Here is a 25,153-nt window from a genome sequence, read left to right as displayed (position 1 = left end):
TCTCAGGGTGACGTCAGCAAGCTGAGCTGAAAGTCCCCGTCACAGAGAAGCCTCCTCCACTGCATCCCAGTGTCTGACCCACTCACCAATTCCACTTCCAAACACCTCTCATATCTGTCGCCTCCTCTCCACCTTGACAAATCTCATTTCCCCCTTCCAGTTTTTATCCCACTCCTGACCATTGTTCAGATTGTCCTAAGAATGATGTTCCCAAAACACAATCCGATCACATAATTTCTCTGTTTAGATCACCTCCGTGGTTTCCCGTTGCCTGTAGAGCAAAGTCCAAGCTCCTCAGCAGGGCAAACGAGGTTTTTCATGATGGGGGCGATTTGCTCCCATGCAGCCTCAGCTCCTGTTGCCCCCTTACATCCCTCTGTCATAGCCACCTTGGTGTACTGTGCTTCTCCACACTTCTGTGCCTGGGCACCTGCTGCTCCCTCTGCCTGGTGTCCTCTTTCCTCTATTAAAGCCATGAGTCCTATTCACTCTTCAAACCTCCTCTGAGAAAAGACCTACACGAGCGCCACACTCCTCTAGGCAGGCACTTTCTCCTCTGCTCCCAGGGTTCACTGTATTTACCATGAGGATGAATTCACACTGGTCTCCTCCACTAGTGCCTGAGTCCCATGTCTTACTCATTTTTGTAGTCGCTCCAGCATAGAGCAGACTTGGACACGCAGTAGATACTCAATAAATGTTGTGGTGTGTTGTTTACCCATCCTGGCAATGGATGGTTACAAAGGGCTGGAACCCACTGCTTTAACCCTAAAGATATATATATATCTTTTTTAATAGCTCTCTCATCTTTTTTTTTTTTTTTAAGATTTTATTTTTTTCCTTTTTCTCCCCAAAGCCCCAGGGTATATAGTTGTATACTCTTCGTTGTGGGTCCTTCTAGTTGTGGCATGTGGGATGCTGCTTCAGCGTGGTTTGATGAGCAGTGCCATGTCTGCGCCCAGGATTCGAACCAACGGAACACTGGGCCGCCTGCAGCGGAGCGCGCAAATTTAACCACTCGGCCACGGGGCCAGCCCCAACCCTAAAGATATTTTGACTCAAATTTTTCCCCCCAATTTTTTTGAAAAAAAATTCAAAATTACAGAAGAGTTGCAAGAAGGTGCAATGAACCCTCAGATACTCTTCACCTTGAGTCACCACTTGTCAACATTTTGCCACACTTGCTTTATCTGTTTTCATCTTTGAACTAATTGAGTTAATTGCAGACATTACGACACTTTACCCATACATATTTCAGCCTGAATCTCCAAAGAACAAGAATGTTCTTTTTTTTTGAAGATTGGCACCTGAGCTAACAACTGTTGCCAATCTTTTTTTTTTCTGCTTTTTCCCCCCAGTATATAGTTGTATATTTTAGTTGTGGGTCCTTCTAGTTGTGGCATGTGGGATGCTGCCTCAGCATGGCCTGACAAGCGGTACCACGTCCGTGCCCAGGATCCAAACCAGCGAAACCCTGGGCCGCCAAAGCGGAGCACAAGAATCCAGGCACTCAGCCACGGGGCCGGCCCCCAAGAATGTTCATTTTTGTAACCAAAACTTAACGCTCAGAAAATTGAACATTGATACAATATTATCCAATATGGAGTCTGAAATGCAATTTAAATTTCCCTGAATTTGTCACTTTAAATTGTTTGTTTTGGATCCAGGAGCTCGTCTAGGATCATGTATTGCATTTAGTTGTCATATCTCTTTAGTCTTCTTTTGACATTCATGAAATGTTTATTTTTAAAGAGTCTAGGCCAGACTTATTTTGCAGAACTTCCCTCAGTTTGGACATTTCTGATTGTTTCCTCTTTATTAGATTCAGAGTAAGCAGTTTTGGCAGGAATACCACATAGGTGATAGTGTATCCATGTCAGTTTGCTCCATTACAGGTGATGCTGAGTTTGATCATTTGGTTAAGGTGGTCAATCGCCAAATTTCTCCCTCGTAAAGATCACTTCTCCTTTTTGTAGTTAATAAGTAAACTGGGTGGGATGGAGTGTGTGATACTTTCATACTGTGAGAATATCCTTTTCCCCAACAACATTTTATTCATTGATTTAAGGGTTTTTTTTTCCAATTTTTTTTTATTGTGGTAAAATACACATAAAATTTACCATCTTAACCATTAAGTTCACAGTTCAGTGGTATTAAATCCATTCATAGGGGCCGGCTCCGGCCTAGTGGTTAAGTTCGCGTGCTCCGCTGTGGCGGCCCAGGGTTCAGATCCTGGGCATGGACATGGCACTGCTCGTCAGGCCACATTGAGGTGGCGTCCCACATCCCACAATTAGAAGGACCTGCAACTAAGATATACAACTGTGTACAGGGGGGGTTTGGGGAGATAAAGCAGAAAAGAAAAGAAAGATTGGCAACAGTTGTTAGCCCAGGTGCCAATCTTTAAAAAAAAAAAAAACATTCATAGTGTTGTGCTACCATCACCACTGTCCATCTCCAGAACCTTTCCATCTCCTAAAACCGTAACTCTAGACCCAGAAAACAATAACGCCCCGTGCCCCCCTCCACCCAGCCCCTGGTAACCACCATTCTTTCTGTCTCCGTGATTTTGACTATTCTAAATACTTCAGATAAGTGGAATCACATAGTATTATCTTTTTGTGACTGGTTTATTTCACTTAACATAATGTTATGCTGAATTCACATTAATAGCAATATGAACCTCAAAGTTCATCTATGTTGTAGCATAAATCAGAATTTCCTTCCTTTTTAAGGATGAGTAATATTCCATTGTAGGTAGCTATCACATTTTGCTTATCCATTCAGCTGTGGATGGACACTTGGGTTGCTTCTGCGTTTTAGTTCGTGTGAATGATGTTGCTATGAACATGGGTGTACAGATATCTCTTTGAGACCCTTGACTCAATTTTTTAAAGCCAAATATTTTAATAATAATTACATTAATTCTGAAGATTTTCTTTGTGAGATTACTTTTCGGAGCAAATTCTTTTAGGCCAATTTAATTCTTGATCAATTATTCACATGGAATACATTTTCCATTTACATTTTAATAAAATTATTTCCATTGGGATAAATTCTTTTTGATTAAACATTACAAAATTTTTTTGTCTGCATAAAATTTTAGTGATTCTAGCTTCGGTCTTTGTAAGTTCTCTGGTAAGTCTTATTTTCCCCCAGGTACCAATTATACTTTAGCTCTAAATCCTACCGTGAAACGTTCTATCAGTAATATTCTTTAAGAATTGGATAAAAGATGAACAACTAATCCACAAGAAAATGGTGCCATTGCCATTCTTTTCTATTGGATATCTTGTGTTAGCTGTCCATGCCTTTGGTGAAGTAAAGTAAAAGGTGAAATCAAAATGTCATTTTGTTTTGGGGTCAAAACGCTTTGAAGCAGTCTGTTTACATAACTGTCATAGCTTTTTGGAAAATGATGTTGGGATGTAATAACTCCAGTAAACAAAAGGAGAAAAATGTTCTCCACCAGACAGTCTATTTCATTGACCAGCACAGACCACAGGCAAAGGGCAGGTCACCCAAGGGCAACTCAACAGTCAGGTACTTCCACCCTTTCATTGTCATACCCGTTCTCCTTGCTGGTTAATATCCGCAGACCCCTGAGTAACATTTTCCAAATGGTTGGTGCAAAGTTTTTGCTAGAAGGTGAAAATTCGTTAAAGGAATCATTAATATCCACTTAATTATTGTAAAATTGCATCAAGCTTCAATAATATAGGCTTGAAATCACATTCTTTCGTCCTGTACAAAGGATTATTACATGAATAAAACGTAAACCTTCCTGAAGTAACTGGGAACTTGGGAGCTCGTGCCGCTTGGACAGGGGTGGGAAAGGCACAAGAACCACAGCGCACCGACTCTGCGGGAACTTTCAGACAAAACGTGCGTGTGGTGGAAAGAGGGAGTGCTCGGCGGCGAGCACTTCACACCGCGGGCGCGCCCCGACCTCAAGTCGGTCGCACAGCAGACAGAGTGATCAAGTGCTTGGGTCGTAGCCTCGAGGACCAGGGTCACTAAATACAGTTAGCGCGGTCAGTGACAGCCTGACAGCCACTTCCTGTCGTCATCCCCAGTACCGCTCTCAGGCGCCTCTTTCTCGCCGCCCGGCGCGCTAGCACTGAAAAGAATCATTGCAGCAACAATAATGAGTCCTTGAGAGGCGTCTCGGCCTTTAGGAGGGGGCCGAGGTCCTCCCTTCCTGGTCCCTGCATTTGCGAGTCCCGCAGCGGGGCCGGGATCACCCAACACACCTGCCCCGGCCTCCCGGATCTCCCCTCCCCAGCTCGGGGTCTCGGACCCCTCTCCCCGGCCCCCGCCCCCAGTCTCTGGTCCCCGCCCTCCGCCGATCCCCGGGCCCCGCCTCCCGGGCCCAGACTCCCCCGCCCCTGCACCGCCCCGCCCCGCCCCGCGACCCCGCCTCTCGGAGCCCGTCTCCGGCCCCGGCTCCCTCGGAGCTCCGCGGCTGGGCGGGGCGGTGCAGGGGGCGGGGATTTCTGGCACTTTCTGGGCGCTGCGAGCGCTCTCATTCCGGGCTCGGAGGCCGGAAGCGTCGGGGACTGAGCCGAACCGCCGCCGCCGCGGCCCTTCCTTGTTCTCCGCCGAGGTCGCGCCGGCCGCGCAGGCATGGCCAAGTGGGGCCAGGGGGACCCGCGCTGGATCGTGGAGGAGCGGGAGGACGGCACCAACGTGAACAACTGGCACTGGTGCGGCCGGGCGGCGGCCGGGCCGGGGAGACGGCTCCCGGCCTCTTCGCTCCGGAGCCGCGGGGCGGGACGGTGGGGACCCCCTGCAAGTCCCCGGCGCCCCGTGCCCTGCGGGGAGGGAGGCCGGGGCTCTCGGGGCGTTTCCCGGGCCGCGGGGATCCCGCCGTGGGGCGGGACCTGCACAGGTGCAGAGGATTCGCCCTCCGCTCCCCCAGCCGCTTTAAGAGCGGCTCCTCGTTAGCCTCAGGGTCTGGGAGAGCCCAGAGTCTGGAGCCCTGGGATCTTGCCTGCACTGGCTCTGGGACTTCCCTTTCCTCTTTCTGGAAGTTGGGTTGGACCCCAGGAATGACTTCTGGCCTCTCTCTTCAACTTGGACAGTCTATGACCTTAAGAGCTTCACTTCTCTTCCCCCACTCCACAGCCAACCCTCTGGATGTTTCTGGGAGTTAAAAGGGAGCCAGAAAGAGTGAGAGAGAGAGAGAGAGAGTGTGTGTGTGTGTGTGTGTGTGTGTAGTGGAAAGAACAGGAATTGGATCTCAACTCTACGTCTAACTTGATGGGCTTCTTGTGAGCCCTGCCTTCTAGGAATTTGAACAAGTTACCCATCCTTTTTGTACCTCATCTGGAACGGGGGCTGATTTCTGCCGCCGGGTCTCCCCCAGAGCTTCAGAAAGTGATGCTCTCTGTCCTGCTCCTCTGAGGGCTCTGTTACCTCCAGGCCATCAGGGTGATGCTGAGGCAGGTCCAAGGCGGAGCAAAGCTGTCAGCCTGTGAGGGGCTCCTTTACTGGGGGAGCCCTAGCCTGGGGCTCAGAAGAGCTGACCTCTCCTTTCCTAGTCCTGTCCCCGTGGATAGGTCATGAATTAATCTCCGCTCATTTCTACTCCCTAAAATGGGGACATTACTTGGGAAGATTGCATGAGATAATATATGTGTGAAAACTGTTGGTAATTTGTCTTGTTATGATTAAAATTGTTTCAGTCATTAGTGCCTTTTTTTATGGCTCAGGCTTTGCCCATCCATTTCCAACGGATGAGATTGCTAGACCCCCTTCCCCCAAAATGAGCCAGTGTTTTTAAACCAAAGTACTACTTTACCTAGTGGACGCCGGTCTCAAGGAACCAAGGAGGAGGATTAAAAAATATATAGTAGAAAGCTGGTTTGAGAAGCATGTGTGTAAGTTTGAGCGTGGCAGGCCTCTCAAGGCCACTTGAGAGGACTCGGGCTGGGCTTGGCCGGGTCTGGGCATTTACCCTGCTGCCCCAGGCCGGGCGTGTGGAGATTAGCTGGGGCTTCCATTCATGGCTCTGCCCTTCTGGTCCCTGGCAGGACAGAGCGGGATGCCACTAGCTGGTCCAAGGGGAAGCTCCATGAGCTCCTGGTGGGCATCATTGTGGAGAATGAAGCTGGCCGCTGTGAGATCAGTGAGCTGAAGCAGGTGGAAGGCGAGGCTTCCTGCAGCAGCCGCAAAGGAAAGCTGATTTTCTTCTATGAGTGGAACATCAAACTAAGCTGGAAAGGTAATGGCGCCTCAGGGTACAGGTAGGGCTAGAGGCAGCCTTGGCGCAGAGCTGGTTGAGTCATTATTCATTCGTTCGGCAGATAGTTTTAGAACTCCTGCTGTGGGCCTGGGATTGACTGGCCCCTGAACTGGTGTTCGTGGTTCCGGACACCCTTACCGCACCTGGAGTTCTTTGTCCGACAAGTAGGGGGCTCCCTTTCTCCCAGCACTCAGCTGCTCAGAGCTCTTTGCTCTCAGGGGACTCTGGTCTGCCAGGCACTGTGAGCACTGGAGTTTCCTGGACCTGCTGCCTGGAGCTCTCTGCCCCCAGATAGCTGCCTGCTGGCTCCTTCGAGTCCTTCTGGTCTTTGTCATGATCGAAGCCACCTGTCTCCATCCTATAAAAATTGCAGATCCCTTCCTTGTCCTGTCTTTCTTCCCTGCTTTATCTATCCCCAAAGCACTGATATTTGGTGTACTATATATGGTTACTTAAGTATTTTGTTTATTGTTCTGGTTCCCCTTCTTACCCCCATTCATCAGGGCAGAGATCTTTTTAAAATAGCAGCTTTGTCGAGATATGCTTCACATCCCATACAGTTCACCCGTTTAAAGCGCACAATTCAGTGGTTTTCGGTATATTCACAGAGTTGTGCAGCCTTCGCTACAATAAATTTTAGAACATTTTCATCACTCCCAAAAAACCGTGGACCCATTAGCAATCACTCCTCGGTCTTCGGCAGCCACTAATCTCTTTTCTCTCTCTGTGGATTTGTCTGTCCTGGACATTTCATATGAATGGAATCAGAGAGAGTGGTCTTTTGTGACTGGCTTCTTTTACTTAGCGTAATGTTTTCAAGGTTCATCTATGCTGCAGCAGGTTTCATTCCTATTTATGGTTGGATGGATATCCTCTTGTACAGATAAAGCACACTGTTTATCTCTTCATCAGTTGATGGATGTTGGGTTGTTTCCACTCTTCCTGTCTTTTGGTTAGGGGTTGATGGATTTTGTTTCCAGGCCCAGATCACTGTCTAGAATGTTGTGTGTTGGTTGAATGAATAAATGTCTCTTGTGGTGCCTAGCTGCTGGCTGGGTACACAGTCTATGCTCAGTAAATACTCATTGAAATAACCGTGGATGTGAAGATGAAGGAAGAGGAGGACGGAGGGAGAGATGTGGTCCTGGAGGATGGCACTGTGTTAAATTTTGGGCCTTAGCCCAGGAGTCAGCTCCTTTTTAGAGAGCAGCCACCAGTAAGGTGACCTTTGGCCTCTATCCACCCCCCCTCCCCACTCATCTCTGAGGGCCCAGAGGAAGCTCATGGCCTTGTATGTCTTCCATCTTCCTAAGCTCAAAGCAACAACCAGCTCCTTTGCAAGATAAGACCCAGCCACTTCCAGGCAGCAGCCAGAGGGCAGGCTGAACAGGGCTTGCCCTGACCCCCTGTGCGTTCTCCTTCAGTGGTGAGTCCCAGAGGTGGCAAGTGGGACCCGCTGGGGAGGAGGCAACACTCTGGTCTTGTTTTTCTTTTTTTAATTAAATTTTAATTTCATTTTTTCCAGCTTTATTGAGATATAATTCTCTAAGTTGAGGGTGTGCAGTATGTTGATTTGGTATGTGTTTATATTGTGACATGATTACCACAATAAGGTTAGTTAACACATCCATCACCTCATACAGCTACAGTTTTTTTGTGTGTATGTTGAGAACTTTTAAGATTTACCCTCTTGACAGCTTTCAGATACACAGTGCAGTATGGTTAACGGTCGTCGCCATGCTGTCCGGTACGTCTTCAGAACTTAGCATGTGACTGAAAGTTGGCACCCTCTGTGTCCCTTGACCGCCTTCACCTTCCTCCCCTGCCTCCACCAAGCTACTCTCTGTTTCTGTGAGTTTGGTTTTTTACACATATAAATGAGATCATGTAGTATTTGTTTTTCTCTGACTTATTTCACTTAAGCATAGTGCTCTCAAGGTCCATCCATGTTGTCACAAAAGGAGGGATTTCATTCTTTTTTATGGCTGAATAATATGTAATATGTATATTAACTACATATAATATATTAAATGTAGTTTATATATATATGTAAAATAATAATATATATACACCACATTTTCTTATCCATTCGTCTATCAATGGACACTTCAATTGCTTGTATGTCTTGGCTACTGTAAATAATGCTGCAGTAAACAAAAGGGTGCAAATGTCTCCTCAAGATAGTGATTTCATTTCCTTTCAATATATACCCAGAAGCAGAATTGCTGGATCATATAGTAAGTCTAGTTTTAATTTTGGGGGGACCTTCATACTGTTTTCCGTAGTGGCTGCAGCAGTTTACATTCCCACCAACGGTGCACTGGACTTCCCTTTTCTCCACATCCTCACCAGTGCTCATCTCTTTTCCGTAATGGCCATTCTAACAGGTAAGAGGTGATATCTCATTGTGGTTTTGATTTGTATTTCCCTGATGATTGGTGATGTTGAATGCCTTTTCATGTACCTGTCAGCCATTTGAATATCTTTGCATAAATGTCTATTTAGATCCTTTGCCCTATTTTTTTTTTTTGAGGAAAACTGGCCCTGAGCTAACATCTGTTGCCAATCTTTCTCTTTTTTTTTTACTTTTGAAGACTGCAGTGGAGCTAACATCTGTGCCAGTCTTCCTCCAGTTTATGTGGGATGCCTCCACAGCATGGCTTGATGAGTGGTGCCAGGTCTGTGCCTGGCATCCAAACCCACAAACCCTGGGCTGCCAAAGCGGAGGGTGCACACTTAAGCACTCAGCCCCGGGGCCAGCCCCTCCTTTGCCCATTTTAAAAATGGGATTATTTATTTTTTTCCTATTGAGTTGTATTCCTTACATATTTTGGATATTAATTAACTCTTTTATCAGATAAGGTTTGCAGATGTTTTCTCCCATTCAGTAGGTTGCCTTTTCATTTTGTTGATGATTTCCTTTGCTGTGTGGAAGCTTTTTAGTTTGACTGGTCTCACTTACTTTTGCTTTTGTTGCTTGTGCTTTTGGTGTCACATCCAAGAATCATTGCCAAGACCAACATCAAGGAGTTTTTCCCCTGTGTTTTCTTCTAGAAATTTTATGGTTTCATGTCTTATATTTAAGTCTTTAATACATTTTGAGCTCATTTTTGTGAGTGGTCTAAGGTACGGGTCCAATTTCATTCTTTTGCATGTGAATACCCAGTTTTCCCAGCACTATTTAATGAAGGGACTATCTTTTACCCATTGAGTATACTTGCCTTGTCAAACAGGTTACCATGTATGCATGGGTTTATTGATTTTTGTATGCATGGGGTCTTGATTTTTTTTATGCCAATACCATACTGTTTTGATCACGATAGCTTTGCAGTAAAGTTTAAAGTCAGGAATTATGATGCCTCCAGCTTTGTTCTTTCTCATGATTGCTTTGGCTATTTGGGGTGTTTTGTGGTTCTGTTGAATTTTAGGATTGTATTTTCTACTTCTGTAAAAAATGCCATTGGGGTCTTGATAGGGATTTCATTGAATATATAGATGGCTTTGGGTAGTATGGATGTTTTAACAATATTAATTCTTCCAAGACATGAACATGGGATATCTTTCCATTTATTTGTGTCTTCTTCAGTTTGCATCATCAGTGTCTTATAGTTGGTCTGTAATTTTCTTTTCTTGTAGTGTTCTTATCTGGCTTTGGTATCAGGGTAAGGCTGGCCTTGTAAAATGAGTTTGCCTGTGTTCCCTCTTCTTCAGTTTTTGGAAGAATTTGAAAAGGAATGGTGTTAATTATTCTTTAAGTGTTTGGTAGAATTCACCAGTGAAACCATCTGGTCCTGGGCTTTTCTTTATTGAGAGGTTTTTGATTGATTACTGATTCAATCTCCTTAATCTTAATTGGTATGTTCAGAGTTTCTAGTTCTTCCTGATTCAGGTTTGGTAGGTGACGTGTTTCTAGGAGTTTATCCGTTTCTTCTAGGTGGTCCAGTTTGTTGGCCTGTAATTGTTTGTAGTATAATTATCCTTTATATTTGTGTGCTATCAGTTGTAATGTCTCCTCTTTCATTTATAATTTTACTTATTTGGGCCCTCTTTTTTTTCTTAGTCTAGTTAAAGGTTTGTCAATACTGTTTATCTTTTCAAAGAACCAACTCTTAGTTTTATTAATCTTTTCTATTGTTTTCTTATTCTCTTTCATTTCTTCTACAATCTTTATTATTTCTTTTCTTTTTTTGTTGAGATAGTTGACATATAACGTTATGTTAGTTTCAGGTATACAAAATAATGATTTGATATTCATATACATCGTGAAACAATCACCACTCTAAGTCTAGTTAACATCCATCACCATACTTTTATTGTTGTTAGTGCTGTTGAGTCAATTCTGACTCCCAGCAACCCTGTGTACAGCACAGTGGAGCCCTGCCTGATCTTTCTGTGCCGTCCTCTCACCTTCTGGTGCTATATCAGACAATGCTCCGCTGCCGTTCATAGGGTTTTTGTTGGGTTTTATTTTTTCAGAAGTAGGTGGCCAGGTCCTTCTTCCTAGTCTGGAAGCTCCACTGAAACCTGTCCTCCATGGGTGACCCTGCTGGTGTTTGAAATACTGGTGGCATAGTGTTCAGCATCATGGCAACACACAGCTGCCACAGTGTGACAACCGATAGATGGGTGGTGTGGTTCCCTGACCAGGAAGTGAACCCAGGCTGCAGTGGTGAAAGCACGGAATCTTAACCACCAGACCACAAATTTTTCTTTTTTTCTTGTGATGACAACTTTTAAGATTTACTTTCTTAGCAACTGTCAAACATACAGTACAGTATTATTAACTATAGTCACCGTGCTGTACGTTACGGCCCCATGACTGACTTATTTTGTGACTGGAAGTTTGTGCTTTGACCACCTTTACCCATTTTGCTCACTGCCCCCTCAGCCTCTGGCAACCATCAATCTGTTCTCTGTATCTATGAATTAAAAAAAAAAATTCTACATATAAGTGAGATCATACAGTATTTGTCTTTCTCTGTCTGACTTGTTTCACTTAGCAAAATGCCCTCAGTGTCTATCCATGTTGTCACAAATGGCAAGATTTCCTTCTTTTTTGTGAATGATGTTCCATTTTATATATATATACACCACATTTTCTTTATCCATTCACCCATCGATGGAAATCTAGGTTGCTTCCATGTCTTGGCTCTTGTAAGTAATGCTGCACTGAACATGGGGGTGCATATATCTTTTTGAATTAGTGTTTTCATTTCCTTTGGATATATATTCAGAAGTAGAATTGCTGGAACATAGGGTAGTTCTATTTTTAATTTTTTGAGGAACCTCCATACTGTTTTCCATAGTGGCTGCACCAATTTGCATTCCCACTAGCAGTGCACAAGGGTTCATTTTACTCAACATTCTCACCAACACTCATTATTTCTTTTCTTTTTGATAATAGCCATGTAACATGGGTGAGGTTATCTCATTGTGGTTTTAATTTGTTTTTCCCTGATAATTAGTGAGGTTGAGCACCTTTTCATGTACTTGTTGGCCATGTATGTCTTCTTTGGAAAAATGTTTATTCAGATCCTCTGCCCATTTTTTAATCTGTCTATTTTTTGTCATTGAGTTATATGCGTTCTTTATATATTTTGGATATTAACCCCTTATCAGATATGATTTGCAAGTATTTTCTCCCATTCAGTAGATTGTCTTTTCATTTTGTTGGTAGTTTCCTTTGCTGTGTGGAAGCTCTTCAGTTTGACTAGTCCCACTTATTTATTTATTGCTTTTGGTGTCAAGTCCAAAAATCATCACCAAGACTGATGTCAAGGAGCTTACTGCCTGTATTTTCTTCTAAGAGTTTTATAGTTACAGGTCTTGCATTCAAACCTTTAATTCATTTTGAGTTGGTTTGTTTTTTTGGGGAGGGGGGAAGATTAGCCCCGAGGTAACATCTGCTGCCAATCCTGCTTTTTTTGCTGAGGAAGACTGGCCCTGAGCTAACATCCGTGCCCATCTTCCTCTACTACTTTATATGTGGGACGCCCACGACAGCATGGCCTGCCAAGCGGTGCCATGTCTGCACCAGGGATCTGAACCGGCGAACCCCAGGCGGCCGAAGTGGAATGTGCACACTTAACTGCTGCACCACCAGGCTGGCCCTGAGTTAGTTTTTGCGTATAAGATAAGATAGTGCTCCAGTTTAACTCTTTTGCTTGTGATTACCTAGTTTTCCCAATACCACTTATTGAAGAGACTGTCCTTTCCCCATTGTATATTCTTGGCTCCTTTATCGTAGATTAATTGACCACATATGTGTGGGTTTTCTGGGCTCTCCATTCTCTTCCATTGATCTATGTGTCTGTTTTTATGCCAGTACCGTACTATTTTTATTACTATAGCTTTGTAATGTAGTTTGAAATCAGGAAGTATGATGCCTCCAGCTTTGTTCTTTCTGAAGATTGCTTTGGCTATTAGGGGTCTCTTGTGGTTCCATACAAATTTTGGGATTATTTGTTCTATTTCTGTGAAAAATGCCATCAAAATTTTGATGGAGATTGCATTGAATCTGTAGATTGTTTATTATTTTCTTTCTTTTGCTAACTTTGAGCTTAGTTTGTCCTTGTTTTTCTAATTCCTTGAGCTGTAAAGTTACATTCTTTATTTGAGCTTTTTTTTAATTTTCCACTTACTAGATTACTGGTTAATTATAAAAGGATATAACTCAGGAACAGCCAGGTGGAAAAGATGCACAGGGCAAGGTATGGGGAAAGGGTGCAGAGCTTCCATGCGCTCTCCAGGCACGCCTGCCAACCTGGAAGCTCTGAGATCTTTCTTTTTTTCTTGATGTATGTGTATATTGCCACCTACTTCCCTCTTAGAACTGCTTTTGCTGCATCCCATAAGTTTTAGTCTGTTGTATTTCCATTTTCATTTGTTTCAAGATATTTTAAAAATTTTCCTTTTGATTTCTTTGAGCCATTGGATATTCAGGACTGGTTTTTTTTTTTTTTTTAATTTCTATGTATTTGTGAATTTTCTGGCTTTTCTGTTGTTTTTGATTTCTAGTTTCATACCATTGTAGTTCGAAAAGATACTTATTATAATTTCTGTCTTTTTGAATTTGTTGAGACTTGTTTTGTGGTCTAACGTGATTTATCCTGGAAAATGTTCTGTGGGCACTTGAGAAGAATTTGTATTCTGATGGATGGAGTGTTCTCTGTATGTCTGTTAGGTCTATTTGGTCTAGTGTTGTTCAGATCAGCTACTTCCTTATTGGTTTTCGTCTGGATGATCTATCCACTGTTGAGAGTTGGGTATTAAAGTCCCCAACTATTATTGTATTGCTGCTCCTTTTCCTTTTAGTTCTGTTAGTATTTGCTTTATATATTTAGGTGCTCCAATGTTGGGTGCGTAAACATTTACAATTGTTGTATCTTCTTGATGAATTGACCCTTTTGGCATTATATAGTGACCCTCTTTGTTTCTTTTGACCATTTTTAGCTTAAAGTCTATTTTGTCTAATATAAGTGTAGCTATTTCTGCTTTCTTTTTGTTACTATTTGTTTGAAATATCTTTTTCCATCCCTTCCTATTTCAGTTTATGTGTGTCCTTAAAGCTAAAGTCAGTTTCTTATAGGCAGCATATTGTTGGATCTTGTTTTTTTTTTTTTTTTTTTTTAATCCATTCAGCCAATCTCTGTCTTTTGATTGGAGAATTTAATCCATTTATGTTTAAATTATTGATGGTAAAGACTTACTCTTGCCATTTTGTAGATTGTTTTCTGACTGTTTTGTAGGCCTTATGTTCCTTACTTTCTCTTTTGCCATCTTCCTTGGTGATTTCCTGCCTTGTTGTTATGCTTTGACTCCTTTGTCGTCATCTTTTGTGTATCTACTACAAGTTTTTCCTTTGTGGATATCCTGAGGCTTACATAAAATATCTTATATTTATAACATCCTATTTAAAATAACTTAATTTTGATAGCATACAGAAATGTATGCTTCCTCTCTTACATTTTAGGTTATTGATATTACAGTTTGCATCTTTTTTATATTGTGTATGCAATAACAAATTATTGGGGTTATATTTATTTTTAATATTTTTTTTAACTTTTAAAGTAGAGTTGTGAGTTACGCAGCACCATTGCAATGATAGATAATCTGACTTCGACTATATATTTACTATTACCAGTGAGTTTTACACATTCATGTGTTTTTATGATGCTAATTAGCATCCTTTTATTTCAGCTTGAAGAATGCCTGTTAGCTTTCTTGGAAGGCAGGTCTAGTAGTGATGAACACCCTCATCTTCTGTTTGTTTTGGAAAGTCTTTATTTCACCTTCATTTCCGAAGGACAGCTTTGCTGGGTATAGTGTTCTTGGTCAACAGTCGTTTCTTTCAATATTTTGAATATATCGTCCCACTCCTGTCCTGTCAAGTTTCTGTTGCAGAATCTGCCTGTAAGCCTTATGGAAGCTCCTTTATATGTGATGAGTCGCTTTTCTCATGCTGCTTTCAAAGTTCTCTCTTTGACTTTGACTTTTGACAGCTTAATAATAATGTGTCTTGGTGTAACCCTTTTCGGGTTCAACCTATTTGGGGGTCTGTTGGTCGTCATGTATCTGGATGTCCATTTCTCTCCCCAGGTTTGGGAAGTTTTCACCCATTATTGCTTTAAATAGACTTTCTGTTGTGTTCTCTTTCTCTTCTCATTCTGGGATTCCTGTAGTGCGTATATTGTTTCTTTTAATGGGTATCCCATAGGTCCCGGAGGTTTTCTTCATTCTGTTCATTCTTTTTTCTTTTGTTCTTCTGACTGGATAATTTCAAATAGCCTGCCTTCTAGTTCACTAATTCTTTCTTCTGCTTGGTTAAGTTAGTTGTTGAAGCTCTCTTTAATTCTTAAGTTCAGTCATTGTATTCTTTGAATCTAGGATTTCTGTTTTGGGGTTTTTTGGGTGGTTTTTATTTCTTTGCTGAACTTCTCATTTTGTTCACACATTGTTTTCCCAGTTGCATTTAGTTTTCTGTCTGTGTGTTCTTGTAGTTCACAAGAACTTAAGTTAAAACTTCTTTAAGAGGTTTATTCTGAATTCCTGGTCCCATAGTTCATAGGTCTCCATTTCTTTAGGTCAGTTATTGGAGCTTTATTAGTTTCCTTTGGTGGTGTTACGTTTACCTGATTCTTCCTGAGCCTTGATTCCTTGCATTGGTGTCTGCACATATAAATAAATGGTCTCGTCTTCCAGACTTTACAGGTTTGCTTCAGCAGGGAGAGACCTTCAACATTGAGCTCAGCTTGGGTTACTGGGCAGGTCTGCTGGTACCATCCATGGACAGACAGGGCTTGCTGTCAGGGTCTCCAGTGGGTGGGGCCACTGCCCTTGCTCTGAGGTTGGGGGTGGGCATTATTGCTGGAGGGGCTCTGTGGTTGGGTGGGTCTGCTAGCTGGGCTCCATGTTTAAGTGGGCTGCTAGGTGGGCTCTCTGATTGGGCGGGGCTGGTGGCTGTGCTCCACCATCACGTGGGGCCACTAGCTGGGCTCTGCAATTACCTCTGGTCAGGCAGGGTCACTGACTATGTTCCCTGCCAGGGCAGTGCCCCGGTTGTACTCTGTGATTGGGCAGGGCTGCAGGCTGGGCTCAACAGTTGCTCCTGATTGAATGGGGTCTCAGGCTATGCTCCCTGACCAGATGGTGCCACTGGCTAGACTCTGTTTAGGTGGTGCTGCAGGTAGTGCTTTGTGGTCATACCTAGCCTCAGGCTGTGATCTGCCATCAGGTAGGGACGCACACTGTGCCCTGAAGTTGGGCAGGTCTGCAGGTTTGGATTCCTGATCAAGTAGGCTGCTGGCTATGCTCCACTGTTGAGCAAGGTTGCTGGCTGGGCTCTCTGGTCAGAAGGGACCTCCAGCTGTATCTTGCCATTGGGTGGGGCTAGAGACTGTGCTCTGCAGTTGGGTGGGGTTGCTGTCTGGGCTCACTGTCTGGGTGAGGCTACAAGCAGTGTTTAGCAATAGAGCAGGGCTGTAGGCTGGGCTCTGAGGCTGATTAGGGTTACTCTTCAGGCTCCCTGGTTATGCAGGGCCAGAGGCTATGCTCAACAATTGGGGAGGGTTGCTGGTTTGGCTCCAAGTGGGGTTGTAGGGATGGGCTCTTGTGGCTGCCGAGGTTCTCTGGTCAGGCTTCCTGGATCGTCAGGACTGGAGGCTATGCTCAGCAGTTGAGTGGGGCTGTGAATTTGTTTCCTTCACCGGGTGGGGCAGTCAAATGAGCTCCAAAGTTGGCTTCAGCCAGTTGACTGGGGACCCAAATTGGGCAGAATTGCCAGCTGAGCTCCCTGGCCAGATAGGGCTACCAGCTTGGCTTTGCAGATAGGCAGAGTCGCTGGCTGGGATCTCTGCTCATGTATTGCTGGAAGGAGGAGCATGGTCCACCAAGATTTGAGCACTGGTTGCTGAAAGCCCTGCCCCACTTCTCTGTCTCTATCTGATTCCTGGTTGTCCCAGTGAGGTGATACCCAAGTGGGCCTCTCAGGAAGCATCCGACAGTGTTGAGGAGCCTGGATGTCCACCTTGTGCTCTCTTTTCACACTGGAGAAACCACTGGGGGGCCCTCTGAGTGTGGCTCTGGTTGGTCTGGGTGAGGGGCGATTTGGTCAGAGTTACCACTTCTCCCCTCCTAACACAGTCCTTCTCTGTCTCTGTCCAGGAGGGTGCCTCAGCCTCACCTCTGGGTTCTGGGATTTTCCCAGTGGTGTCTTGTCAATGGATAGCTGCTAGTTAGTCTTGTGAGGGAGAGTCAGGAATAACTTATGTTACCATCCTGATGTTGTCACTGAAATCAACACTCTGGTTTGAAAGAAATCCAGCTTCATGGAGTCCACACAGAACTTCCCAAGCTACAACTTCCCTCCCCTCACTCTTTCCATGGTTAAAACTCATTGTCCTTTTCTGTCCTTCCATCCTGTTTGTGACTCTTCTTCATCCTGCTTTGACCTGGTAAAGAATATCGGGTGAGGAAAAAAGAAACATTGGTTACAGACTCGCTTGCTCCAACCGCATGCTTCCACCTGGCATTGGCCAGGTCCTGCCCCACTGTCTTGGCTGCTTACCTCTGATGTGGGCCAGGAGAACAGGGTCAGTTTTGGCACTTGTGTGGTGGTAAAGCCTTGAGCTTGCCTTGTTTCCAGCAGTGGTGGCCCCCTGTGAGGAGGGTGGGCTGTTCACTTAGGCACGGCAGTTTTGCATAATCTGGTTGTGACTTTGTAATTGAAGAACACATTTTGCTCATTTTAGGTATAATTAAAGAATCTGGTGTGAAGCACAAGGGATTGGTTGAAATACCCAGCCTTTCTGAAGAAAATGAAATAGATGACACCGAGGTGAGGCATCCGATGGAGTTTTTCTTTCTTCTTTTTTTTTTAAATTAAGCTTCTGCTATAGATGTTGGGCATTTGAAAAACTGTTTCTCAGACTGTGTGATTCCTGTGCCGTAGTTTTGGTGAGTTGTGGAGGGCTCGTTTGCCGAGGATTGCTGTGATGTGGGGGCAGCATGAGGTGTGGGGCAGAGTGGTATAGGAACGAGGGTAAGCCCAGGAAGCCCTAGACTGCCCCCAAGGACCAGGTGTGGGGCAGGTGACTGCACCCTCCAAGGCCTCCTCTTCTGTGAAACGGGGTTAATTCATCTTTCAGGGGTGTTATCAGATCAACGAGAGTGTATGTACTGTAAAGTGCTCAGTCTGCATGCACAGCTTGGTGAATGGGAGTTTGTTTCTCCTCCCCTGTATCTTTGCTGTTTCCCTTTAATAGTGAAAATTCTCTTTGCTGTGATCTCCCTTGGTTATATCTCATGGTTTTTTGTAAACTGGTTAGTTAGTATGTGTTGCTTTTGACTGGCTCTCCTAGTTCTTTGGGAGGTGGAGCCTTGTGTAACTCTCAAGCTTGGTTTTCAGTTAGTGCCCTTTTTTTTTTTTTTTTTTTTGTAAAGATTTTTTTTTATTTTTTCCTTTTTCTCCCCAATGCCCCCCGGTACATAGTTGTGTATTCTTCGTTGTGGGTTCTTCTAGTTGTGGCATGTGGGACGCTGCCTCAGCGTGGTCTGATGAGCAGTGCCATGTCCGCGCCCAGGATTCGAACCAACGAAACACTGGGCCGCCTGCAGCGGAGCGCGCAAACTTAACCACTCGGCCACGGGGCCAGCCCCAGTTAGTGCCCTTTTTAAGCTGAAAGCTTGGTTCTCGGGAGAGACCTTTTGTACAGCAGCTAAATTTTCCAAACGAAGATAGTTTGACAAAGGGTCTTTTTTAATTGGTGCATGTATTCAACGTGAAGGCTTTCGAAGATATAAAAACTAAATCATAATGAGCAACGTCTGTGACTTGCCTTTATTGAAGGTTATAAAATAACATGAAAGTGGTGCTGTCTCAGACACCTCTTCAGACACGTGCTTGCTATACTCCGGGGCTGTGATTTCACTTGGCTATATTTATTTAGATCCATTAGCTGAGAAGTTTTTCATCAGCATATTAAACTGGTTTTTTAGATTCAGCCCTTGGTAGCATTACAGAATAAACTCTTTAGATTGGAACTGGGACTTGGGACCAGGCCCAGCTCAACTGAATCGTAGGGACTTCATAGGATTTCAAACCAACACCTCTTTTCATTCTGAGAAGAAGGACCACAGAGCATCCCCAGAGCAGCATTTTGATGGTTCCCTCTCCATCTCCCCCCTTCTCTCTCGTCTCCCCTTCTATCCCTCCTCTCTCCCCCACCCCCTCCTCCTCCTCAATTCTCCTCCCTGCCAAAAACGTGTAGCTCAAGGCCATGCTATGTGGGAACTTGAATTTCCTAATTACGCTCGCTTTTGGGTTCTAGACCAGCGCTGTTCAGTAGAAATATAATGCAAGCCACTTATGGAATTTAAAATTTTCTAGTAGCCATATTAAAAAAGTTAAAAGAAACAGGTGCAATTAATTTTAATAATATTTTTTATTTAACCCAAAATATAAAAAAATACCATTTTAACATGTAATTAATATCAAAATTATGGAGATTGTTTTACATTGTTTTTTCCTACTAAGTCTTCAAAGTTTGATGTATATTATTTTACACTTATAGCACATCTCAAATCAGACCAGCCACATTTCAAGTGCTTAATAGCCATGTGTGGCTAGTGGCTACCATTCTGACAGCGCATTTCTAGACCCTGATAAAAGCCATGGACTTCGTCATCAATATAATACATATGTACATATACACATAAAATTCTGCATGCAAATTAAGAGGTTTGTGATCTAAGAAGTCCATTCAAGATTTGGCCATCAACCCAGTCAGTGGACCCTTGATGAAAAAACCCTCACATCTTCTTAAACTATTATGAAGAAACTTGTTACATCCCTTTTATATCTAGTTCTTCCTCTTCCCTCACCATCACAGTTTTTCTCTCATCCATATGTCCCAGTTGAAAGAATACATCAAACCAGGTTTTTCTTAGGTTTGTATTTTTCTGATTTGTAGGTGAGTGTGAGTAAAAAGAAAGGAGATGGGGATATACTGAAGGATCTTATGAAGACTGCAGGCACTGCCAGGGTCAAGGAGGCCCTTGGAGATTACCTGAAGGCACTTAAGACGGGTAAAGAAGGCATTCCTTGTGAACCAGAGGGTCCCTTTTCTGTTTACCCAAGTTATGCTCTGTACTCTGGATTCCCAGGTTAGGCTGATGTTTACGGCTCCAGAAACAGCTCTTTATGCTGCAGGCTAAAGTGTAGTCTGAGGGTTGAGAGCTAGTCATGAATAAGACCATAATTGGTGATTATCAGTATTGTACACAGCGTGAACCATTTTGCCTACAGAATTGTTAATAGTTTTCTGGAATGATAATTATTTAATCAGTTGTTTGTATAATTACCTGTTTAATGTCTGTCTTCCCTGCTAGACTATAAGTTCCATGAGGGCATGAAAGGTGTCTGTCTTGTGTACTGCTCTATCTCCAGCACATAGTAGGTGCTTAATCTTTGTTGAATGAATGAATGAAAGTGACTGCAGGTATTACAGGTGTAGTTGAGATTTATCTAGATAATCCCTACAGTGCACGAAAGTGAGGTTATTGTCTTCCCTAAATTAGAAAAGTCACCTTCCAGGCAGAATGGCCAGCAGGGCCCATATGTCTATACCTCATTCCTGGACTCTGCTACCTGAATATCTAGGTGTTAGCATAGAAGGGTTTAGGGTTGTCACTTTTTCCACGAAACCACACGTGTGGCTGGCCCACCACCTTGAATACTGTGAGGCAAGTTTTGTGAGGGTGACGGTGAAGCAATGAGAAAGTGCGTGGTTTTAACGGCGGGTGAAGGCCATAAAGCTACTACTAGTTAAGTTGTATAAAACTGAACTTTTTGGAAAAGAACGTTTGAAAATTTTGCTATTTTATCAAGGACTAGATAAAAGGCGTTTGGAAAAAAACAAAAGGCATTTGTTACTGTGGAACTCAGGTTGTTAATGATTAGTTTTATATGAAAGAAAACAGAATGGTCTTGAAATTCTCAAAATGACAGGAGTTCTTTTTAAAAATAGCAGTTTTATTTTCTTATCTGCTGTTTTGGGTTTCTGCCTTACTATTTGTGCTGAAAAGGAAAAAAGTTCTTTATTAAAACCATTTCCCATGTTTCTTTGTAGAATTTACAATGGGAATGATTTTACCAACGAAAGCTATGGCAACCCAGGAATTGACTGTTAAAAGGAAACTGAGTGTGAATCCCTTGCAGGTATGACCTCTGGTGGCCAGTACGTAGGGAGGGGAAAGCAGGTGAGCAATGAGAATGCTTCAGAGCTCTAAACAGCCCTTCCATGATGAACTGTAAAGGATAGCAAGGAGGGCCACTTCATCCATCCTTGCGTCCCTGCCACTTTTTTTGGAAATGATGAAATGAGACTTTCATCCTTGATGAAAGGGAATGTATAAACAGGGCTTTTTGTGGGCTGAATATTGAATTTAGTTTACAGCAGTGTTCTAAAGGTAGCGTTCTTTGGTAGACAACAGATTACAAAACCAGGTGACTTTGAGGTTCACATACCACAATGGAAGAACCTTCTGTCCAGACTTTTGGATTGAGAGGTTTTAGATTGTGTTCTTGGAAGCTGGCGGTGGCAGATTGACACCCTTTGGGCTTGAGAAGTGCTCTTGTCCTTCATCTGCTCATCTTTATGCTCTCTGGGCCATATTTAGATGTCCAAGTAGGAGTCGAGTATGAAGCCATAGCCTGGGGGTGGAACAGAGCTAAAATGCTAATAGGAACAGTCAGCTCTTTTTCCAAAGTAAAGACCAGGACTGATGGTGCTAAGTGGCTTTTCATGCTGTTTCCATGTGTCTGGAAGTGGTAATGTGGCATTTGGTGTTTTAGTGTTTTATTATTGGCATGCTAATTACCCTTTGGAACTTCTTCTCAAGATTCAGGCCTCATCTCCAGTGGCGTTGGGGGTAAGGATTCCCACTGTGGCAGTGCACATGACGGAACTGTTTGACACAGCTGCAGAGCAGCTGTACAGCATCTTTACTGTGAAGGACGTAAGTTACTTCTCAGGCTAGGTTCTTAATTGCTGACATGGGGAGATGTGCCACTCAGAACTGGGGCTGGTTTTTGGTTTCCTATATGGCCTTGTTTTTCTGATTGAAGGAATCTAGAATAATGGAGATAGAAGTCTCTAGGATAGCTTCTGAAAAATTTGAGCGGGGAAAAGATGGGCATTTGGGGGGAATATATCAGGATTTAGGGGATACACTAATTTACTGAGTTTTCTCCCTCTGAAAGAGAAGTAGAGTGTAGAAAAAGCTGTAAGTAAAAGCTATGTATTCAGGATTGAAAAAAAGAAACCCCAAAGCACAGTAACTGTTGTATTAATACTTTAGATTAAAAAGGTGATAGCATGTGCTGGAATAACATGTCTACTGTATGTTCTGCTTGGTTAGTTGGTGCAAAAATTTTCTAAATCTCCTGCTGTATTAGAAGTTGAAAAGGGAGGGAAATTCCAGATGTTTGATGGGAACATCACCGGTGAATATATAGAATTGGTAAGTAATCTTAGGGTTAAAGACAAGTTAAGCCGGGACTGAGTCTTCTTTCGGTTAATACTGCTTTTTTTAATCCATGCTGTTTGTAACTTGCTTTGGGTTTTTATCTGAGCTCACAGAAACTTGACAACTTTATAAAGTTGGTTATAGAGCAAATAAAAAGTTACATATATAACAAGTAATGATAAAGATGAAGCCTTAGTTTTCACATAATTGTGCAAACGCTTATGGTTTTAGAAGAAACAAATGTTAATTCCTCCCAATTCTTGGTCTAGAAGTTTCAGGTTTCTGCTACCTAAATCACTAGGGTCTGCATTGCCAAATGTCAGTTGCCTCATCCTTGACATTCTAGTTATTCTAGTTACCAATGTTACCACACTTTTATCCTTGATGTTACTGCTGTTAGGGACATTCTGGCATCAGGGACGATGAATTCTCAATGGTGCTGGCATATAAACTGGAAAGTGGGACTGTATGTTGTTCATTGATTACTTTTAGTATGTAGGGGTTTTAATGGAAGGATTTGGTGTTCTGTGTTGTAATATTGTAGGAAGTTTTAAAAGATGTTTTCAGTGGAATTTCCCTTTTGTTTCAGTTAACAAATAAAAAGATTGTCATGAAATGGAGGTGTCGGAACTGGCCAGAAGGTATGTTATTAGTACCTTTGTTAGTTACGAGTCCAAAAACACTCAAGCTGTTTTTCCCCCACTGTGAAAAGCTAGTAGTAGTACTATATGGATAAATGTTCCTTTTCATAATGCAGTGATAAGCTTCCTATTTTTTTTTCCAGAACACTATGCAACAGTTGCACTGAATTTTGTGCCTATTCCAGGGCAAACAGAATTACAATTGGACTGTAAAGGAGTTCCTGTCTGTAAAGAAGAGAATATGAAATTCTGTTGGCAGAAGCAGCATTTTGAAGAAATAAAAGGTTTATTGCAGCTGACCACCCTAAATGGTTGAATTAGTTAGATTTTATATGGGCATTACTTTTTCTAAGCAGAAAGTGTCAGGTTTACCTGTTATTCCTTTTAAAAAAGAAAACAAATTCTTAATTTATATTGGATGAAATCCATGGACTTATACAGAATTTAAAGCACTGTTTGTTTGAATCTGTACTATGACTAGACTCTGTATTGAGTTAAAAGCAGCAAATAACCTGAAATTAGGTATTAACCTTATCTCCCTTAGATGCTCCTCTGGGAACAGACTGAGCCCCTGAGTACAGACAGCTGACGTTTCCCAGGCTACAGCTTGTCCTGGCAAGCTTCCTTCCAGCTGTAGTTTTAAGTTCAGGAAGACAAAATAAACGGCATATTGATACTATTCCTTTATTTTACCACAGGGTTCTTAAGGTGTGCACCTCTTAGGTAGTGAGCCAGCGGCGTGCTGCATTCAGGAGTATGTTGAAGTGAGGGCGAGTTGGCTGTATTGTTAGACTTCTCCCTGCAACAGTTATTGACTTCCGGGTGGAGAGGACTGAAAAGTCTATGGGGATTAAGTTACTTTTTGGACTGCCACTAAATAGTTCGAATAAACTAGAATATGATGGGTAAGTGCTCCCCCCAGTCACAGTGTTCTCATTACTTTCATCTGAGAAGACTGAAGCAACGTATGTAAACAAATGAAAAGTCATCACAATCAGTTTAATTAAGTGCACAGAATAGCAATCAGTCATGTCAATAAAAATAAAACAATTATTTTTACATCAAGTGTGCTTTATTTCCTCCACAGGTATTCTGTTAAATAAAGCACCATTTATATATACTGCCAGGCCACAGCTAAAGAGGATTCTTTACAGAATCAAATTTCTTGTGGTTGTTCCGTATACAAGTAAACTTAATTTCGATAATAAGAACCACAGCGATCGGAGGCAATCTGCCTCTATTATAAGGTACAAAACTGGCACAGAGGACACCATATTATACACAGTAAAAATGCTGTAGGTTTAAATTACATTGTACAGGGCCAGGGAACCCTGTTCCTCCCAGACAGCCATATTAAATGAAAGCCACTACAGTGAACTCTTAATTACATAAAACATATCCATTATCTGATTGCCCTTTAGAAAGTATACTGAAGATGCAAATTTTTTTTCATCTGGAGTTCTGCCTGACCAAGAATTAAGCCTATAAATCTATCTTGCCATTCAAGCAGAGAGCACTGGACAAACTGAAGCACAAAAACAGAAATAAGCAAAACTTATACAAACAGCATTGGGGGGAGAGGGGGAAACCTTAAAAGTAGACATGCTACATCTAATGTCAAGAAGCAGCTTGATTTCCTTTGCCAGATATCCTTGTGACCACATGGATCGTAGATTCAATGGTCCTACACAGGGTATCTAAAATGTCGTGTTGCTGCATGTGACTAAAGAGTCCTCTGGAATGGCCACAACTGAGTGATAAAGCAGCCTCAGGGTCCTGGGAGGGCAAAGCTGGACCATCACAACTTCTCAAGTCAGCTAAGTCAGACAGAACCGCAGAGATAGAAGTAGAAGGGAACTCAGACTCTTCCTCAGCTAGGTTAGGATCCTTGGAACAGGGGAGGTCTTTAAATTCTTTACAGTCTTCAAATCTACCATTGTTGGACTGTTCTGCATGCTGTGACCTGATGTCTTCTGAAAACGAAGATGGGACTTCCATTCGGTATTCTTTAACAGAACTATTTTCAGGGGAGGGAAGATCTTGCTCAGTTCCTGGATCGATAATTGAGGAGTCTCTTGTCTCGTTGTCTGAAGTGCTGGTTGGGGTCAGGGCCTCCCTGGTTTCTGTTTTCAGGTCGCTGATGCAGCTGTCTACAGTATGCTCCTCATCACTGCTCACACGCCGCCTTTTAACAGGAGTCGCCCCTTCATCATCTGTGGAAATGAATGTCAAAACAAAC

The 25,153-nt window shown here is 43.0% G+C and overlaps 2 protein-coding genes across 12 annotated transcripts in view; one reads left to right on the top strand and one right to left on the bottom strand.

Moving 5' to 3' along the window:
• The first annotated feature begins 4,368 nt into the window (after window positions 1–4,368).
• Window positions 4,369–23,973, top strand: AHSA2 (activator of HSP90 ATPase homolog 2). Of its 4 annotated transcripts, none has more exons than XM_070235440.1 (10): window positions 4,494–4,706; window positions 6,036–6,226; window positions 8,533–8,634; window positions 17,497–17,582; window positions 19,717–19,831; window positions 20,875–20,963; window positions 21,647–21,763; window positions 22,166–22,267; window positions 22,863–22,914; window positions 23,058–23,973. In XM_070235440.1, exons 1-10 carry the CDS (start codon window positions 4,627–4,629, stop codon window positions 23,228–23,230), a joined length of 1,107 nt encoding a protein of 368 aa, XP_070091541.1. In that variant the 5' UTR covers window positions 4,494–4,626; the 3' UTR covers window positions 23,231–23,973. The 4 variants fall into 4 exon arrangements, with proteins under 4 accessions (XP_005600015.1, XP_023474816.1, XP_070091541.1 ...); XM_070235439.1 differs by having other exon boundaries at window positions 4,504–4,778; XM_005599958.4 differs by lacking the exon at window positions 8,533–8,634 and having other exon boundaries at window positions 4,369–4,706.
• The window catches only part of USP34 (ubiquitin specific peptidase 34), a 253,143-nt gene continuing 251,882 nt past the window's right edge, over window positions 23,893–25,153 (bottom strand). For all 8 annotated transcript variants that reach the window (XM_023619043.2, XM_023619045.2, XM_023619046.2 and 5 more), the window contains one exon: window positions 23,893–25,127. In XM_023619043.2, coding sequence (XP_023474811.1) covers window positions 24,532–25,127 — 596 coding nt within the window. In that variant the 3' untranslated portion in view covers window positions 23,893–24,531. The remainder of the gene's footprint in view (window positions 25,128–25,153) is intronic.

This window comes from Equus caballus, chromosome 15, assembly GCF_041296265.1.
Source record: "Equus caballus isolate H_3958 breed thoroughbred chromosome 15, TB-T2T, whole genome shotgun sequence".
NCBI lineage: Eukaryota > Metazoa > Chordata > Mammalia > Perissodactyla > Equidae > Equus > Equus caballus.
The sequence above is the reverse complement of the archived record's forward strand: the minus strand, read 5'-3'. Positions and strand labels throughout refer to the sequence as shown.

What these genes read in the sequence shown, in the direction of transcription:
- AHSA2 (XM_070235439.1), top strand. Translation starts at nt 4,627, where the DNA reads ATGGCCAAGTGGGGCCAGGGGGACCCGCGCTGGATCGTGGAGGAGCGG. An exon ending in CCTGAAGGCACTTAAGACGG is followed by an intron (nt 19,832 to 20,874) that starts GTAAAGAAGGCA and finishes GTTTCTTTGTAG; the next exon opens with AATTTACAATGGGAATGATT. An exon ending in GTGTCGGAACTGGCCAGAAG is followed by an intron (nt 22,915 to 23,057) that starts GTATGTTATTAG and finishes TTTTTTTTCCAG; the next exon opens with AACACTATGCAACAGTTGCA.